This window comes from Protopterus annectens, chromosome 11.part0, assembly GCF_019279795.1.
Source record: "Protopterus annectens isolate FY-2018-M chromosome 11.part0, PAN1.0, whole genome shotgun sequence".
NCBI lineage: Eukaryota > Metazoa > Chordata > Ceratodontiformes > Protopteridae > Protopterus > Protopterus annectens.
This window is the reverse complement of record NC_056745.1, coordinates 22,094,256-22,114,668: the sequence shown is the minus strand read 5'-3', so window position 1 is coordinate 22,114,668 and position 20,413 is coordinate 22,094,256. Positions and strand designations below refer to the sequence as shown.

The following is a 20,413-nucleotide window of genomic DNA, read 5'->3' as shown; positions in this document are numbered from 1 at the left end:
AGTCACTTGAATGACGATTCTTGTTCAGAAGAATGCCATCTTGCTATATGGATCTATCAGCAAATGGGTGAAACACCAAAAATGTGTTATAGGCACTTATGTGTAACAACCGTTCTTTTAAATTGCAACTTTTAAACTACAATCTTAGAGAATTTTTAAACTTTGATTAAGATGTTATGTAAAATAATTAAACATAATAAAGATTTAAAATAAGTTACTGAGAAGCTACTGAGGGGTTCATAGTTTTAGCACAGCGTTAACACCACAGAGCCATCATTTAACCTGTAAACCCAACTAATTTGCTTCCCTTAGCTTTTGCCATGTCCATTTCTTACGGGCCACAATTTTCCCATAGGACTGTGAGCCCTGCCAATAACGTGATTATATGACGTTGCACCTGTTGTAATAATGTGGATCTTTGTATATGAGTCTCTGCTTCACAGGATCATAGGAAGTTACTAGGCTATTGGGCCTGAGGCTCTTACAAGCCTAGCCAAGAATTTAGCCCATGTTCCAACAAGTCAGCACCTTATGCCACTGTCCAGCAGGGACATAGGTGGAATCCCAGGGGTGTATTTTCTGTTCCCCATCCAGTAATCCAGGTTGCACTTAAAAAGGGTTAATGAGGTACTCTGCTTTACTTGGAGAGGGAGTCTATTCCACAAAAGAGGGAGTCTATTCCACAAAAGGGGGAGTCTTTGGGGCACAAATCTGTCCCACCAACAAGTCCTACTGATGTCGCAGACCAGGTTGAGGTCTCACGTGCTGGTTACTCGAGTGGAGCTTGACTTGTGGATATGCAGCAGTCGCATCAGGGCGGGGTCTGAGATTGCTTTGTATGCCAGACAGAGGTCACCTCTGAGGAGTCTGTAGGAGACTGAGTAGAGGGACAGAGCTTTTAGCCTGTCTGTGTAGGGTAGATGTTTGAGGCCCTGGCTTCTCTGAGTGAGGAATCTCTGTGGTCTCTCCAGCTGCTTCATTACCTTTCTCAGGTACATGCCAAAAGGGGCATTGTATTCAATAATCGGTTTTATAAGGGAAAAATACAAGGAAGTTATGACCACTTTGTACCTGGATGAGATACCCTAACTAATGCAGTGGGCCGTGAAAGAAAGCTTTCCGCACAATGGATGCAATATGGTGGTCAAAAATCAGTTTGCTATTAACCTGGGTTCCCAAGTCCCTCACTACTGATTGCATGCTTAGTGCCTTATTATCAATGTGATAATTTGTGGGGACGTCACTCTGTCCAAAAGGGATGATGATGCATTTTTTGGCATTCAATTTCAGACCATGTTTCTGGCACCAGTAAATTGTTTGGGTGAGACCTTCTTGGAGGATGTCCACATCACTAGGGTAATTGATGACAGCACCTAGCTTGTAGTCATCTACAGACTTGGCCAGCCATAAGCCACTAGATTTGGCCTGCACCTCTGAGAAGTATATCCCAAACAGCAGAGGCACCAAGACTGATCCCTGGGGTACACCGCTTGTTATGTTTCAACTACTTGAGGTGACTTTTCCTATTTTGACTAGGTGGGTTCTATCAGTGAGCCAGTTTGCTACCCATCTGGTAACATATGGACTGATGCCTAGTTGAGAGAGTTTATCTGTTATACCTGAGTGGGGAATAGTATTGAAGGCCTTGGCCAGGTCAAGGTAGGTGGTATGCACTGTCTTCCCCTCGTCTATGGCCTTGTTGACTTCCTCAAAGAAGTCAACTAGATTTAACAGGCATGTCCTCCCATTGAGAAAACCAAACTGTGTGGGATCAAGTGTCTGGAGATTGCCAATGTTCTTGTTAATGAGGTCCATGATAATCCTATCCATGGCCTTGCAGATCAGGCTAGTTAGGGTGATGGGTCTATAATTTCCTGGATTGGTGGACACTCCACCTTTGTGCAAAGGGATGACAGTAGCTGTCCTCCACTTGGCTTGGACGAAGTGAGTACTCAGGCTTTGGTTGAATAGGATGCCTAATAATGCTGCAAGTTCCTGCCTGAGTTCATGTAGGATGCAGCCTGGGATGTTATCTGGTCCCAGGCTGTATTTTTATGCCTTTGAAAGGGCAGTGATGACTTGCTTCCTAGAGATAAGGGAAGGGGGGCAGGTACTGGGAATGTCCCATTTTACTGATAGGGCGGACAAAGGAGTGAAGTTTTCACTGAATCTGTCTGTCAACAGGTTGGCTATATCTACGGCGTTTGTGTATGTGGTTTCCTTGACCATCAGTTCTAAGCAGATCTGGGTGCTTCCCTTGAGGTTGCGGACATGTGAAGAAAGTCTTATGATTGCCTTTAGTAGATGTGGCCAGTTTGGACTCCAAGTTTGCTTTGGAGGATTTCACTAGTGCTCTTATTTGCTTGTTCAGGCTAAGGAGAGATTGCTTCCAATTAGACAGCTGCTCCTTCTTGGTCCTGGACAGCAATTTTTTTTTCCTTTTTCAGAGACTTGCAATTTGATTTTATAAACATTTTATGAACTTGTGCTGTGTTTAAAGTATTTTTCAATCATTGTTTTTCATGTTTTAATGGAAAATGATGCAGTAAAGCATTACACGTTCTGGGACAATATTTTAAATATAATGTTTTTATTGTTTTCTTGTGTAGGATACAACATCCCAAAGGAACAACTGTTGCTGCTCATTGAAAAACACGAGAAACTTGTACAAGGAGCAGAGCCCCAACCTCATATTTGGGCTGAACCCACTAGAAGTAAGCAGATGGGTAGTCCTCTGTCATCATTGTGGGTTCATTTAGCAGACAGGGCATTACTTGGATTAATGCTAAATAACGTCTTCAGTGCAGTCCTTTTAGCTTAATAATCAGCATACATGCAACTAAAGGATCTGTTCAGTAAGAACTGGAAAATTATGTTTGCATGCACACTGCAGCTGTAGGGATTAGAATGTAATACCTGATTCATCGATCAGAGATAACCAATGTAAGCCTTTCTTTACAGGTGGATTTTAAATTGTTTTGGTTTTCTTGTTTATGTCTGAGAATAAGTGAAAGAGCTTTGGAAAGATACTGTGGTTTAATGAAGACAGGATGTACATATCAGAATTTAAAAGTTAAAACAAATGAAGTTGCAAAATTATAAAACAATGTATTTTTTCAGGCACTAATTACAAGCCTGTTTATCTCATCCGTGTCCCAGAGAAGGTTACAGGAAGTATTCTGTGGGACAGCCAGATAGACTCCCCGGATGTTAATTCTAGGGGCTAATGCCCAGGACCTCTGTGTGAATTCATATAACTTGTCTGTTTACAACATACCAGGTACATGATTTCGCACACCAGAAGTCCTGAGATTTAGACTTTTTCCAGTACTTTACTGGACCATCTGTAAGGTAGACAATGAGAATCCTTTTGTATGCAGGTTATGTTAACTTTAGCAAAGCTTCTGATACTGTGCCTCATACTAGATTAATGGGTGGAGGAAAATAAAGAATATGAGTTTGGAGACAAAAATTATTGAATATATTTGAAACAGACTGCAAGCAGAGATGGCAGTTCTGGGGCTGCAGGTGAGATAGCAGGTAAGTAGTAGGAAGGAGTAGGGTTTAGTGTTGGGACCAGTCCTTTGTAACATGATTGTGTTAGGTCACGTCATAGTTGTAGATGAGAAAGGTTTGTTTGTTCCCTGATTGAAACCAGCTCGTTATGATATTTTAGATGAGAGTAGTAGTTTTAGAAGCTTCTAGTGACAGGTACAGTGCTTGCAGAGATGTCAGCTTGAGTTTAATGCAGTAAAGGTTATGATTTTGCTGTTTAAAAGTGGACTACAAGGAAAACACACATCATTAGAGTGTGGGTTGTAGGGAAGACAGGGAGGAAGAATCATTAGAGGTGACTATAAACCTGTCATGATGAGTCAGACAGTGCATTATGAAGGGACAGTGACATCATTAGAGGTAAGTATAAACCTGTCATGATGAGTCAGACAGTGCATTATGAAGGGATAGTGACATCATTAGAGGTAAGTATACACCTGTCATGATGAGTCAGACAGTGCATTATGAAGGGACAGTGACATCATTAGAGGTAAGTATAAACCTGTCATGATGAGTCAGACAGTGCATTATGAAGGGACAGTGACATCATTAGAGGTAAGTATACACCTGTCATGATGAGTCAGACAGTGCATTATGAAGGGACAGTGACATCATTAGAGGTAAGTATACACCTGTCATGATGAGTCAGACAGTGCATTATGAAGGGATAGTGACATCATTAGAGGTAAGTATAAACCTGTCATGATGAGTCAGACAGTGCATTATGAAGGGACAGTGACATCATTAGAGGTAAGTATAAACCTGTCATGATGAGTCAGACAGTGCATTATGAAGGGATAGTGACATCATTAGAGGTAAGTATACACCTGTCATGATGAGTCAGACAGTGCATTATGAAGGGACAGTGACATCATTAGAGGTAAGTATAAACCTGTCATGATGAGTCAGACAGTGCATTATGAAGGGACAGTGACATCATTAGAGGTAAGTATAAACCTGTCATGATGAGTCAGACAGTGCATTATGAAGGGATAGTGACATCATTAGAGGTAAGTATACACCTGTCATGATGAGTCAGACAGTGCATTATGAAGGGATAGTGACATCATTAGAGGTAAGTATACACCTGTCATGATGAGTCAGACAGTGCATTATGAAGGGATAGTGACATCATTAGAGGTAAGTATAAACCTGTCATGATGAGTCAGACAGTGCATTATGAAGGGACAGTGACATCATTAGAGGTAAGTATAAACCTGTCATGATGAGTCAGACAGTGCATTATGAAGGGATAGTGACATCATTAGAGGTAAGTATACACCTGTCATGATGAGTCAGACAGTGCATTATGAAGGGACAGTGACATCATTAGAGGTAAGTATAAACCTGTCATGATGAGTCAGACAGTGCATTATGAAGGGACAGTGACATCATTAGAGGTAAGTATAAACCTGTCATGATGAGTCAGACAGTGCATTATGAAGGGACAGTGACATCATTAGAGGTAAGTATACACCTGTCATGATGAGTCAGACAGTGCATTATGAAGGGATAGTGACATCATTAGAGGTAAGTATACACCTGTCATGATGAGTCAGACAGTGCATTATGAAGGGATAGTGACATCATTAGAGGTAAGTATACACCTGTCATGATGAGTCAGACAGTGCATTATGAAGGGATAGTGACATCATTAGAGGTAAGTATACACCTGTCATGATGAGTCAGACAGTGCATTATGAAGGGACAGTGCAATGCTAACTGCTGCACCACCGTGGCCGCCCAACACCCTTCATGACTATTTTATGGAATGGTCAGTGCAAAAATTCCCATTTATCTGGCCACATTTGTAGGATCATTTTTCTCTCTCTCCCTCTCTCTCTCTCTCTCTCTTTTTTTTTATATATTCTTCCAACTTAGAACATTCCCATAAATATGCATGGCTTGTTCTTATGTCATCTCCAAAAGTTACCAAGAACTTTGAGATACATTTCACTTGGTGTACAAAATTATTTTTGGAGAGGCATCCACACAAAGCTTCTGAACTTTTTAATATGAGTTACCTTCATCCCATTGTATACCTCTTGCTACTGCTTTTCTGAGAAGTTCATATCCAAATTTATCTCCCAGTTTTCTGTTTAATTTTACTATTAATTCTCCCCATTACTCTGTAAACCTGGGAGACCACCCCTCCGAGTACATCTCCTATATGAGTCATTTCTAAAAGATATATACCTCAGCTCAGTAATTCTGTGCAAGTGTTGATTGTCAAAAATTTCATTATAAACCCAGGCCCCTATAAATTATATATTCTGTTCTGTTAACTTTCAGCTTCTCTTTAAATCTTTCCATAGATGTCACTGTAATAAAACAATGACCAAGCTGCTAACAGTACCCTACTACTACATGCTTGAAACTTAGCCTTTATAGGTTCATAGGATGATACTAGGCTATTGGCCCGGAGGTCCTTATAAGCCTAGCCAAGAATTGAGCCCATGTTCCCTCAAACTCAGCACCTGTTTTCCCTGAAAGGTTTCCATGCCGAAACCCGGCAGTGAACCAAGGACCTTTAGATATTCAGTCTAATGCTCTCCCAACTGAGCTATTTCATCTCATAAAATATTCACCTCTGGCAAGTCTTGAACCCAGGACTCTGTCAACTACAACATAGTGCATTAGACCACTAGACCACTCAGCTTTGTCCATCCTATTCTGTAACTTAGCCCTGTCCATCCTACTCTGACCTGCGGTGTCATATTATTTAGCCAGACCTGTTTTGGTGGCTCTGTAGTAATGGCTGGCAGCAAAATTACATCAATTCTATGTCATAATGTATTTGCCAATATTTTATCTCTTTGCCCTCTCTGTTAAATGTTTTTTTTTCCTCATGACCATTTTATTCTTATATTTCTAGACTTTGTCTAGTACACTTTAGTCACCCAGACCCAGTCATCCATTCAACTATGCTTGCCACCTAGTTTTGAATGCTACAGACAATAGCAAGCATATGGACCTGAGGAGTAGCCTGCCAAAGACAAAGTCAAAGACAGCCTGTGTACTACCCTGCTGTGGATATGTAACCACCGTAAATAGCTATATTCACATTTCTTCACTTCAAGGAGTCAAGTCTTTGCTGTAGTATTTGTGTAAGATATGCACGCTACATCAGGGATGTAGGCAGTAGCTCTGTATATTAGATACTATAGTATAACTTGTCATACATTAAAACTGCATTACCTAATTTTAAATAGCCTAATATATTCCTATAGACAACTTTTAATATACAGCCAGGGCCGGTGTTAGCATTTTGGGGGCCCCCAGCAAGTGTCATTCTGGGGGCCCTACCTAGGAGGATGTAAGGTGTGGCCATGCCCCCTTCCCTTTACTTCAGTCCTCAAAGTTTTCTAGAAAACCAAATTGCCCTGAGGGGCAGATTACAATATCAAGCATGGTCTGAAACTGTTTCAAAGCTCATACCCCCAACCACCAACCTCTCAGCATGTAAGACATAAGGGTCTATATTACGTGATCGAACAGTGAAATGTTCAAACATGTAATAATCGACCCCAAAATGTCGAACTGTCAGAATGTCGAATGGCTCAATGGAGATCTCCATACAGTGTGGACATGGAAGTTTTCCATTGTCTGCACTGTAATGTGATCTCGGAGTTGGTATATTTAAGTAGATGGAGTGTGCTCAGCCCCCCATGTGAGGGGTGCAGGGGGGGCTTGCCCCCCTTCTTAGAGCATTTTTATGGTTTGTTTGGGTGTTTTTATGTTTTTTTGCCGTTCAACATTATGGCTTTTCAACATTTAGGGGTTGATTATTACATGTTCGAACATTTCACTGTTCAGTCATGTAATATAGACACAGACATAAGATTAGGGCTTTAAACAACCGGGCTTTTCAGCTAATAAAGATGTTAGAACTGATTTTGCAGTAGCATGCGTTGCATGAACCCACATCTTTTTGAGGGTAACAGACCAAAAATACTAGGTAAACATCTCAGCATTGGACATCATTCTCACAGGCCCTACCCCCACCTAATGTTTCAGCTCATTTCTAGACAAAGCCAAAAATAATCACAGAACAAAGGCATAACATCAGAGATCACTTTAAACATTGCTATTATAAACTTACAACGGTACTAGAATTACAGAGTATGCATTAGTATAAATTAAAACATCAGTACATTCTGCAGAATTCTCCCAGCCCCATACCTCCCAATGGTTCAACATAATAATTCCAGATAAAGCCAAAATTAATTGCAGAGCAGAAATATAATGTTAGCAGTAGTGTTAAGCATTTTGTTTTAAACATTGTTTTAAACTTATAAAGATAATATAACAAGTTTTCTATCAGTGTGCATTACAATAATTCCTGTACTCTCTACAGTCTTACAGCCCCTACCCGCAACCCTTCAGCACAAGAACTCTAGACAAAGCTCGGAAGCATAAGACAAAAGCTAAACATCAGGGAAAAACCTTTAAAAATGCTTATAAAAATGACTGAATGGGTTTTCCCATAATTTGGTGTATTATTTTGCTTCAATCTCAAAGTTTTGCTAGAAAACCAAATTGTTTTGAGGGACAGACCACAAATATCATGCAACAGTCCCACAGCTTTCACAGTGCCCATATCCCCACCACCAACCTCTTAGCACAGTAATTCTGGATGAAACAAAAAGAAATAAAAACAAAAAAGAACAAGACAAAGGCGTAACATTAGGGATTTAAAACACTTGGCTTATGAACCAATAAAGATGCTAGTATAAACAGATTTTGCAGTGGCATGCATTGTTTGAACCAACATGTTTTTTTATTATGCGAAACCGACCAAACATACCAAACATTAAAACACCATGTGACATTTTCACATCCCCTACCATCCTCCTAACCTCTGAGCACAACAATTCTAGATAAAGCCAAAAATAATTGCAGAACAAAGGCAGAACATCAGGGATAGTTTAAAACATAGCTATTATAAATGCAGAACATTTTGTAGAACAGGGTTTGCATTAAAATTATATTTGTGCATTCTGTAACATTCTTTCAACACAATTCTAAACAAAGCAAAAAAAAGGCAGGGCAAAGGCATAGCATCAGGCATTTAAACACTTATCTAATAAACTTATAAAGATGCTAGAACAGGTCTTTCATTGCATGGACTCAAATTTTTCATGAGAGAGAGAGCAGAAAATCCCAAGCACTCATGAGGACATTCTACAACATTTTCACAGCCCATACTCCCCTCCCAACCTCTCAGCACAGCAATTCTGAACAAAGCAGAAAATCATAGACCGAATGCATAGCACAAGAGATAGTTGTAAATACTGACGTTACAAACTTAAAGAAGAAATACTAGAATAACAGGGTTTGCGTTAGTCTACATTAAATCATCATCTACATTTTCTTAGTCACTATCACCCACTACCAACCTATCAGCATAAATATGGACAAAGCAAAAGTAAATAAATAAAAAATATGACTATTCTTATGCAGAACTGAGTAAAAAACTACAATCTGGACATTAATTATCATAGACAAGACCCCCCCCTCTTATCTCTTAGCACAAGAATTCTGGACAAAGCTAAAATAAAACTATTTAAACCAACCCCCCTCTCCACCCCCACTCCCCAATCCCCCAAGAATTCTGGGGACAAATATTACAATCCTCATCTCCCTGTGCCCCCTCCCAAAGAAAAAAGTTTAAAAAAAAATCAGCAACTTACCTTTTTCTGTAGTGGAAGGCTGCAACTAATCCTCTGCTCAAACTAAATTAAAGATTGACCCCCTGATTGCTACCACACAGACATTTCAGCATTTTTAAATTTGTCCTTAAAAGGACAATTTTTCAGAGCTTTTAAAAATTGCCCTTACAAGAGCAGTTGAAAATGCAGCTCTTTGGCTTGTCCGAATGTTCTAAAGTCCTTGTCCTCCTCATGCTACCAGTAATCCAGTAAAAGATCTCCCGAAAATCCAAGTAGAATAGCAAACTTTTCTCTTGAAAAACAAGAGAAAAGAATGCTTGCTTCACATGTGCCATTTTAAAGGCAACTGACACAGGAAGTGCATTGCAAAAACCACTTCCTTGAAGAGAAAAAAAAAACCTACAACTTACTTCTTTGGTTGCTGCAACCAGTCAGGTCCTTGCTTTACTGAAGCGGACCTGATGGAGTGCAGCTTTCAGCTGACATCACATCTTACAGGAAGGCAGTTTTAATGGTCTCGCAAATTCTGCAATGCTGTCGTAATTACGAGCCTGCGAGAACCAGAACCGGGCAAAGATGAATGAGAAACCCGTGGCCGCTTGTGTGCAAGTTGGCTGCACGTTATTAGTGGGGGCCCTTGTGTGCAGGGAGATAACTAGGGGCCCCCCGTGGCCACGGGTTTGGCGGGTGCCTAACGCCAGCTATGTATACAGCTCTTGCATATTTGGATATTTTATGCAAACTCTCATCTATCAATGCTTAGTTTACTTTTAATAACAGTATTTCATAGGCTCACATTAGGTAAACTTATTCCCCTCCCCTATTTCTTTCAACAGCAGGTAATTGGCTTGTAGTTTTTTATGAATCTAATTTCACTTTTTTCTTTGTTCAACAGCTTCCAAATAAGCAATAGATTATGTCAAACCACCTCTAATTTTATTTCTCTCATTTTTCTCTTCTTATTTTTATGTACTAAATTGTTCTTGATATGACTGCCCTAGATAGCAAGAATATAAACTTTCTCATTAATTTCTTGCTTATATATTTATTTAATTTATTGCTTATATAGTGGAAACAGTAACAGTTACACACTCTTACCTTCTTTTGGCCCACTTCACTGATTGATTGTTTTCTGTCCCATAACATTCTGAGTAAGTGGAACCCGCTCCGTTTGACCTTAATCTACTTGGGCTCACTCCATTCTTCTACCCCCTATTATCACCCCCACCTACTCTATATTTAAACCTCCCCATCTCAACCCACCTCAATGTTCAACCAATCCCAGCCTATAATGCCTGCACAATTTAACTATGTGCAGTTCCTCACCTATTTCATTTTGTACTCCCTCCAGTATCCAGTTCTTCCTTTTGTCCTGTATGACTTAACATGCTCCCTCCCCTCTTACTTGCCAACACATCAGCGCCATATTGTTTCCCAATGCAACACATCGCTCCTCATTCTCCACCCCTTCCTCTATGCCTAAGCTTGTCAAATGTCATCCTTCAAGTATTTTCCATGATACCAGTCTCCATGCTGACACACTCATTTCTCCTGCTACTCACCCACTTAACACCATTACCTTCACAATTCCACATAAACATTCACCATCATCCTAGCTGTGCCATCCAACACGCTGCCGCAAACTCAGCCCTTAATCCACCCAAGTCAATGCCCACCTTAAGCACAATCAACCCTTAATTCACCCAAGATAATGTCCACCTTATACTCTCCTAATACTGCAGACTGTGTCAAACACAACCTAAACTTACATAACCCCATAATACATAAGCTAAAATTAAAAATTAAAATTAAATGTTTATGCTGCAACCAGCATATCTCTCCCAAACTAAAACCCAGTCATAACATCCATCCAAACCTTGGACCAGTTACATCCCCACAAACCTTTAACTCTACAGTCTCCACAAACCACCCTCTAATACAACACAACACTCTGTTCTTCCTGTAACATTACATGCATAAACATTAGAAGTATTACAACAAAATACCACAGTTCCATGCCTGGATTAACCTACATGTTCCAAATGTAACAGTAGTAACTGACACCTGGCTGAAAAAGCAAACAAAAGATAATGAAATTCTACAACTGTAATATACTCAGAGCAGACAGGCAAACTAAAAGGGTTGGTGATGTTGCAATACTATGCAAAAATTTTCTGCAACTTACTCCTTCACCACTAAATCCTCCACCATTTGGAAAGACAGAAATTCTCATATTTACCCACAAACTCCATCAAAACAAATCATTTTCCATCACAGGTCTTTATGTAATGACCTCTCTTTTGCAGAAAACTTCTGCTAGGTCTCATCCAACATCTCCCAAGAAGAATTCATAGTAGGCAATTTTAATATTGACTCTCTCTTTCTCTCATCCTCTGATTCACCTAACCCATCAGTAAATTTATATGATCGTTCACAGCTAATCACCACCCTGTCACATTTACAAAGCTGGTTGCTGAGTAGGTAGGACTTTAGATAAGTTTTGAACTCAGTACGGAGACTAAGCAGTGTAACTTAATCATGGTACTGAATGTGTGATATTCACTGCTGAGACTAAGCAGTATAACTCACTCATGGTACCGAATGTGTGATATTCACTGCTGAGACTAAGCAGTATAACTTAATCACAGTACTGAATGTGTGATATTCATTGCTGAGACTAAGCAGTATAACTTAATCATGGTACTGAATGTGTAATATTCACTTCAGAGACTAAGCAGTATAACTCAGACATGCTACTAAATGTGTGATATTCACTGCTGAGACTAAGCAGTGTAACTTAATCATGGTACTGAATGTGTGATATTCACTGCTGAGACTAAGCAGTGTAACAATCATGGTACTGAATGTGTGGTATTCACTGCTGAGACTAAGCAGTATAACTTAATCATGGTACTGAATGTGTGATATTCACTGCTGAGACTAAGCAGTATAACTTAATCATGGTACTGAATGATATTCAGTGCTGAGACTAAGCAGTATAACTAAATCATGGTACTGAATGTGTGATATTCAGTGCTGAGACTAAGCAATGTAACTTAATCATGGTACTGAATATGTAATATTCAGTGCTGAGACTAAACAGTGTAAGTTAATCATGGTACTGAATGATATTCAGTGCTGAGACTAAGCAATAACTCAGTCATGGTACTGAATGTGTAATATTCAGTACTGAGACTAAGCAGTGTAAGTTAATCATGGTACTGAATGTGTGATATTCACTGCTCAGACTAAGCAGTGTAACTTAATCATGGTACTGAATGTGTGATATTCACTGCTGAGACTAAGCAGTATAACTCGGTTATGATACTGAATGTGTGATATTCAGTGCTGAGACTAAGCAGTGTAACTTAATCATGGTACTGAATGTGTGATATTCACTGCTGAGAGTAAGCAGTATAACATAATCATGGTACTGAATGAAATTCAGTGCTGACACTAAGCAGTATAACTTAATCATGGTACTGAATGTGTGATATTCACTGCTGAGACTAAGCAGTGTAACTTAATCATGGTACTGAATGTGTGATATTCAGTGCTGAGACTAAGCAGTGTAAGTTAGTTATGGTACTGAATGTGTGATATTCACTGCTGAGACTAAGCAGTATTACTTAGTTATGGTACTGAATGTGTGATATTCACTGCTAAGACTAAGCAGTATAACGTAATCATGGTACTGAATGATATTCAGTGCTGAGACTAAGCAGTATAACTCAGTCATGGTACTGAATGTGTGATATTCAGTACTGAGACTAAGCAGTGTAAGTTAATCATGGTACTGAATGTATGATATTCACTACTGAGACTAAGCAGTGTAACTTAATCACGGTACTGAATGTGTGATATTCACTGCTGAGACTAAGCAGTATAACTCAGTAATGGTACTGAATGTTTGATATTCGGTGCTGAGACTAAGCTGTTTAAATATGAGAAAAAAAACGAACAAATGAAACAAGAATGCTGCTTTGCTTCTTCAAGTTTAAGAGACATCTTTGCATTTAGATTTTCTTTAACTCTGAACACATGGCAGTTGCTGTCCAGGCTGCTATTAGTCAGGAATGTGACTTTATTATCTGACTATCAGCAGGTGTTAATGAGTTTACAGCTGAGCTAATGAAAGACTAAGTCTGTGCAGTGGAATATTGCTATATTCCAAAATTGTGAGATGACAGTACTAGTAATCTCCCTATTGCTGTTCTTTATGTGAGCTTATTCACTGTTTAGATAGATGTTCTTTGTGCAGGTCACTTTCATTCTTGACACAAGGACATCAGTACATCCCTTGTAAGGGTGGCATCCATTCTGCCATCCAGTATCTGATTGGTTTGAGCATTGATGCTAGTCTGGCAGTTAAATACCCTAAGGGGATCCCTTATTTTTCTATAGTATATTTCTAATTTGCTGTTGGTACTGTCCAGTTGCACTGTAGCAGTGGGCTGGATTTTAGATAATCCAGGTTATGCCCATCCCAACTAAAGTTAATAAATACTCTTGCAAAACAGATTCCTTACAGAGACTTCCACACCAAGAGATATTGTTTGGATTTTTCTGTCAACATTATCGCCTGTGATGTCTACGCTAGTTTTATGAAAAATGCTGTAAAGCAAAGGAATTGAATTTTCCAGGCTTGTCTGGATAAGAAAAGACTAAACCTTTCCCAGTAGACCACCATATCTTCCACTCATTTAATTCAGGTGCATCAGATGTCCTCCACAAAAAGAGGACAGAAGTAGAAGAAAGCCCTGGCAGAGGGAAAGGAGAAAGATGGGGATGTCGTCTTGGCTCCCAGAAGTCTCCATAGATCCAGTGAAGCCGTTCTGAATGAGGTGTTTTTTTGCTGCTCTCTAGTCTGGCATCTGTATTCGTGGAGTCCTTTGCACTTAACCTCTGTAGGCCACCGTACCTTCTACTTGTAGCAGATGTTCCTGGGATGAAGAGTCTTCCACCATCATTGGGCTAGAAACCAGATACCAGGCATCTCAGACAAGTCCTGCTTCATTGTTACTCCAGAAGAATGTGGTATTCCCAGGTTTTGTGCTTAGGAGGATATCTGTAACCAGAATGTTGAAGTGCAGGATGTCCACCCTAGTTCTTTGGTTTCAGTGACAGCCACACCTTCTAAAGTAAGGATCAAGATCTAAGATGTCTGCAACTAGTTGAACTCCCAGTAGGGCAAGATTCTTACCCATATGGTCCCCTCAGGATTGGATTAAGCTAGTTAAGGACTTTTATCTCCTTTTTATAAGGCACCTGGCCAAACCAGATGTTTGAATATTCCTCCTCCCTCTTTAGAGAAGGGGGATGACTGTCCCTGAAGAGGAAGACGTGACACTTGCCCCATGATATAGTCTGATTCTTCAGCAAGAAAAACCACGTCAGGAACAAAAACATGTTTATTCTGCACAGCTTTCGGGTAAACACCCTTTCTCAGTGCATTATAAAATCAATTAGTACACATCCATTTTAAATAAGAGCATCAATTTAATCACATGTCAGCCAACTAACCTATCGAACCCATATACCCTCCCATTTTTCATATATACAAGTTCATGTAAAATTTAAAGTCACAGAGTTGTTCAAAAATCACAGTTATTAAAAACACTCATTAAACACAATACATGAAGTCTGAAACGCAAACGTCTGTCATTATTCTCTAACTTCAGTCTTCAATGTTTTGCCACTAATTTGTCAGAAAAACACAATTTTATAAAAAGTGAATCAGAAATATAAGGCAAAAGTTGGTACATTCTGGGAAAATCTGTGCAGTTGAGAGGTATGACTCATGATCTGAAATAGTTATTGGATGTGTGTCGAAGCATTCAATTAAATCCGCATGTTCCTGTGAAATATAATTTCTGTCCAGTCAAGCTCAGGTATTGTACCCTGGGGAATAATATGTAAATTCTCTTAGTTCTTGCTACGGAAGTCATGTCTTCCATACCAAATATGTTCATAAATTTCTTCAGAAATCTACCCTGTTTTGTTATATTTCACTTTTAGGTCCTCTATATACATCTTCCCTTTTGCAAATCAAGTTCCAGTCCATACCTATAAGTAATATTCCCCACTGAAGGGTGATTATTTCTCCTAAAATTTTCTTAATCTCCATTATAGCAGTTTTTTGGTGGAATATAACTACGTGCAGCATACTTCTTCTCCATTGCCAGTAACGTATTACTACCACAAATCTACAATTATCTTTTTCCCCTCTTATGTCACTATTGAACCTCCTCTCGCAGTTAGTGCAGTTGCTCCTCTTTTCCTTTGTCTTTGATATTCTGTTGAATATCCATCCTGAAACCCTTTCCTTGATCAAATTCTCATGCCCTTTTCTTTTCAAATGTGTCTCCTGCAGAACTGCTATCTGCACCATGCATTTCTTATTATAATTCAAGGCTCTTTCCTTTTTATCTATACCTGTAAGGCCATTTACATTCTTAGATATTATGGATAGGTTAGTCATTATGATAAGAAGTTATTGTTCCCACTTATTACACATGACAGTTTTTTTGAATGTGTATTTCCAGTTGTGTTACATGCACACATTGTTTGCCAGGCTGATCTTTTAAACAGTTGTTTCTTGTCATCTCCATTTGAACCTGTGTCACATTTTTGAAGACTTTTGTTTTAATGAAAACCTTGAAAAAAACTAAATACAGATTAACCGAGAACAAACCCACAAAACTGTGTACATCTTTAAAAAATGAAGTTTAAGTTCGAGACAGGAATGAAATCTACAGCTGCACCCAGAGCATTGCCTAACCTAAGATTAATATTAGCCATGTTAAAGCACGTTACAGCCTGTGCTCCTGCTTATATGAATTGGTGTCTGTACTTTTATTATCTGTATTGCCCTCCCAGATGTGAAATAATAGTTTGCATGTTTTCAGAACACATTAACCTTTAACCGTACGAAGTGTGCGGGCTATCCTAGTTTCTGCTCTTCTCCTTTCTTTTCTCTTTTATCCCTCTCTCTACTTTTTTTCCAAAGCCACTTTCAAAAAAAGTTATATACTAACTATATTTTACTCCTCCTTAAACAAATCTCATTCAATACTATACTCCCACACCTTGCTGTTTAAACCATAGTATTAACTTTTTTCCTAATTCTAAAGTGCATTCTTCATATAATACTGCCTAGACCTCCTCATGCTTAAAGATTTCACCTTGATCTTCAACGTTAATATACAAATAACAAGTGTTGTATACTGTATTTATGTATGACTATTGCTTGTTTTTCTACCATTGTATAGCTTCAATGTTGAATTTTAGACATGTTCCAAATTGCTAAAAAACAGAAAAAATGTAATTTTATCTACACTGTTTAAACTGTATAAATGTCTGTATTTGCTGGAGCTTTTCTCCAAAGGTCTCCTTTGAAAATGGGTTCTTGACCCAGTCAGACGTTCCCAGTCAACAAATATCAATAAATAACTTAATAAATAAATAAATAATCCTTAAATAAAACTAAATTATGTACTATTTTATTAAATGCATTAAAGTATTAAGGCTGCTAGGGAAGATGCAATCTCTTATTCACTTCTAATAATTTAAAACATTATTTTTCCCTGAACCACTTGCCATTGTACATTTTAAAGTTTGCATTTCATAGGTTCATAGGTTCATAGGTAGGTACTAGGCTATCAGCCCAAGGGCCTATGTAAGCCTAGCCAGCAAGGTTCCATAGCTTATGCCACCCAAGAAAGTTATTTTCCTGTGCCACTGTCCAGCAGAGACACAGAAGTGATCCCCGGGGTGTATTTCCTATTTCCCATCCACTCATCAAGATTTTTCTTGAAGAGTGCTAATGAAGAACTTTGCTTGACATAGATGGATAGCTTGTTCCAGAGTATAGGAAGTCTCTGGGACAGGAATCTATCCCTCCAGCATGTCCTGTTTATTGTGGTGACAAGATTTAGGTCCCTAGAGTGTGTAGCTTGGAGGGATTGGGATTTCTTTAGATGTAGCATGTCCAACAGCTCTGGGTTTGACATAGCTTTATATGTTAGGCAGAGATCACCTCAGAGTAGGTGATATGCTACGGAGTAAAGCTGGTGTTTTTTGAGGCGGTCAGTGTAGGGCATTTGTTTGAGGCCAGTAATCCTCTTTGTGAGGCACTTCTGTGGCCTTTCCAGCTGCTGCAGATGCCTTGTGAGGCACATTCCAAAAGGGGAGTTGTACTCTATAATGGGTCTAATGAGTGACAAGTAGAGGGGAACAATGACCTCTTTTTTTCCTGGATGAGAACCCTTTTATGATGAGGTGTGCCACGTAGAAGGACTTCCTGACTACTGTGGTGATGTGACTATCAAAGGAGAGACTACTGTCGACCTGGGTCCCAAGGTCTCTTATCACGCATTCAGTGTTAAATAGATTGCTGCCTATGTGGTAGTTCATGGGTACAGAGTTTTTACTAAAGGGGATGACACTGCACTTTTTGGCATTGAGCTTGAGGCCATGGCTCTGACACCAGGCATCTGTCTCAGTAAGGCCCTTCTGTAGGATGTCCACATCATTTGGGGACTTGACTATGGCTCCTAGTTTGCAGTCATCTGCAAACTTTGTTAGCCAGAGGCCTTCTGTGTTAGCCTGTACTTCAGAGAAGTAGATACCAAACAGGAGATGTCCCAGGACGGAACCCTATGGTACTCCACTTGTCACTGCTTTGAGGTCAGATTTGAAGTCTGCAACTTTTACAGTGTGGGTTCTGTCAGTGAGCCAGTTGGCAACCCATCTTGTGATGTAGGGATTTATACCTAGTTTAGTGAGTTTAGCTATAATTCCAGAATGGGGGATGGTGTCAAAAGCCTTGGCAAGGTCAAGATAGGCTGTGTGAACCACCTTACCCTCATCCACGGCTTTAGTGACTGCCTCAAAGAAGTCAATCAGGTTCAGGAGGCATGATTTGCCTTTCACAAACCTGAACTGGGTGGGATCCAGAGTTTGGATGTTACCAATGTGTTTGTTTATGAGTTCCATGATGATACATTCCATGGCCTTGCAGACCAGGCTCGTCAGGCTAATAGGTCGATAGTTCCCGGGATCAGTGGTGGCTCGCCCTTTGTGGAATGGGATAACTGTTGCTGAGGCTATTATTGAACATGGTGCTTAAGTGGGGAGCCAGTTCGTTCTGAAGTTCATGTAAAACGCAGCCTGGGATGTTGTCCGGTCCCATGGATGCTGTGTTTTTGGCTTTAGAGAGTACAGCTTTTACCTGTGTAGTTGTGATTACAGGGACTCTGCATTCTTCCTGTATAGATATGGGCCTTTTAGGGGGTGAAAGGGGGGTAAAGTTAGCACTGAACCTATCTGCCAGGATGTTGGCAATATCAGTTGGTCCTGTAATTTTCATGCATTTGTGCTGTAACTCAGAGCAGATCTGCATGTTGCCATCTAGATTCTTGACATAGCTATAGAATGCTTTGTGGATGTCCTGGATCTCATCTTCTTACTGCAAAGGTTGATCAGGGAGTTCTTGAGAATTAATTGCTTGCACCTGCAAACATCTTATCTCAGTGTAAAAGTATGTCAAGAATTTTGTCAGAATTTGTCAATTCAGAAAAGAGCCAACAGATCCCAGAAATATTTTGTCCCCTAATACTTTGCAATGTACAAGAAACAAGCTATTTATTTCTTGCCCACTTGGCTAAAATGTTTATAGCTAATTAGCCTACTTGTAGATATAAAAAATTTAAGCCAAGTTGCATTTTGAGATCTTCATAATATAATTAAGAAGTTGTCTTGTAGTCTTCCTAATATATACACTTGTACACCCACCTTAGCCAGCCCTTCACAGCATATAAGACTTGCTTTTGTCAAGCCTTTCAAATCTTGTTATACTGCAAAACATATATTTTTACAACTAAAAAGTACTTGTTTACTTTAATATCTGTAACACATACAGCAGTCACTGAAAAAACACCCTCAAATTTAAAATACCCCTGACTTCCCCCATCCAAAACTGAAGTACTATATATAACATGTGCTTTATATTATGAAGTGTTTTATACAAATACTAATAAGAATAAAAATTGTTTTATTACAATTCCTTTTTTGCTTTTAATGTCCTTCGTAAGATTAATGACATAAATTGGGATATATGCTTTACAGTCGACTCACAAATTTAACAAAGTCAACAAAAAGTTCAGTAATTCTCGGCCACTTTTTCTTGCAAAACCATATTTCAACAATGTGATTGATGCTTTATAGTCTTCAATTTATTCACTAATTTCAGTGTTGCTGGTGGTCTTCCTGTTCATCTTCATCCCCAAATACCAGACTCTGGTTCAAGTCCAGGCTACTCCTGATCCTTCTAGTCAAGTCTTGTGTGTTTTTCTGTCTTTCAAGCATTTCCTTTGGAACATTGAAAAATGTTTAATTGGCAACGTCTCTCTATGAGCTTTAGTGTCAGAAGAATGAGAAGCAGAGTCCCTTTCTGTTTGCTGGTTCACATTTTGTTGGATAAACATTTTATTTGCCCCTTAGCCCGCTCTTCATTCAAAAATGTCTTTGATTTTCCAGGAAACAGTATTCTGAAGACAGCTGGATACAGCAGTTTGAATCTCACACCTGCCTTTTGACATTCTGTGATTGCTGTGGTAAATTTGTTTCTCTTCTGCCTGGTGTATAGTGAATAATCATTTTCCACAAACATTCATCTGTCTCCAGTTTTTAACACTTTTCCCTTATGACTCAGTTTTATCAGAGTTAACTCTTTCTGCTGGTATGATTGTATCTTTGTTAATACAGTTTGTGGCTGCTTTCTCATAGCCAGGTTTAGAGCATACATTCCATGTGCGCTTTCAATTAACAAATCCTGCTGTAGAAGTCAGGCCCAGTTTCTTATTTCTGCTTTTGTAAAATTAATACAGTCTGTTCCTCTCAATTTCTGTGGTACAGCTGAAAATGTCAGGTTTTCTGTGTGTGCTATATCTTCTAATGCTACCATTGTTTTTGAAATAGCTCTTCTTGAGGTCTCATGCTCAGCTAGCCTTTTCTTCATTTCAGCCTCTGATTTTTGAAGTTTTATCAGTTCATCTGAACAGCAAAGCTTGTTCTATTTTTTCCAGCCTTTTAATATTTTAGTTGCTATACTCCTTCAGTGTTTCACTTATTTTAATCAGTGTTGAGTATGTTTGATTTATTTTTTCCTCTTAAATTAGTGGAAG

At 39.2% G+C, this 20,413-nt stretch overlaps 1 protein-coding gene across 1 annotated transcript in view; it reads left to right on the top strand.

The window, feature by feature from the left end:
- Window positions 1-20,413, top strand: part of LOC122815137 (zinc finger protein 506-like) — a 171,809-nt gene that overhangs the window by 138,362 nt on the left and 13,034 nt on the right. Inside the window, exon 3 of the mRNA XM_044087390.1 lies at window positions 2,610-2,714. Coding sequence (XP_043943325.1) covers window positions 2,610-2,714 — 105 coding nt within the window. The remainder of the gene's footprint in view (window positions 1-2,609; window positions 2,715-20,413) is intronic.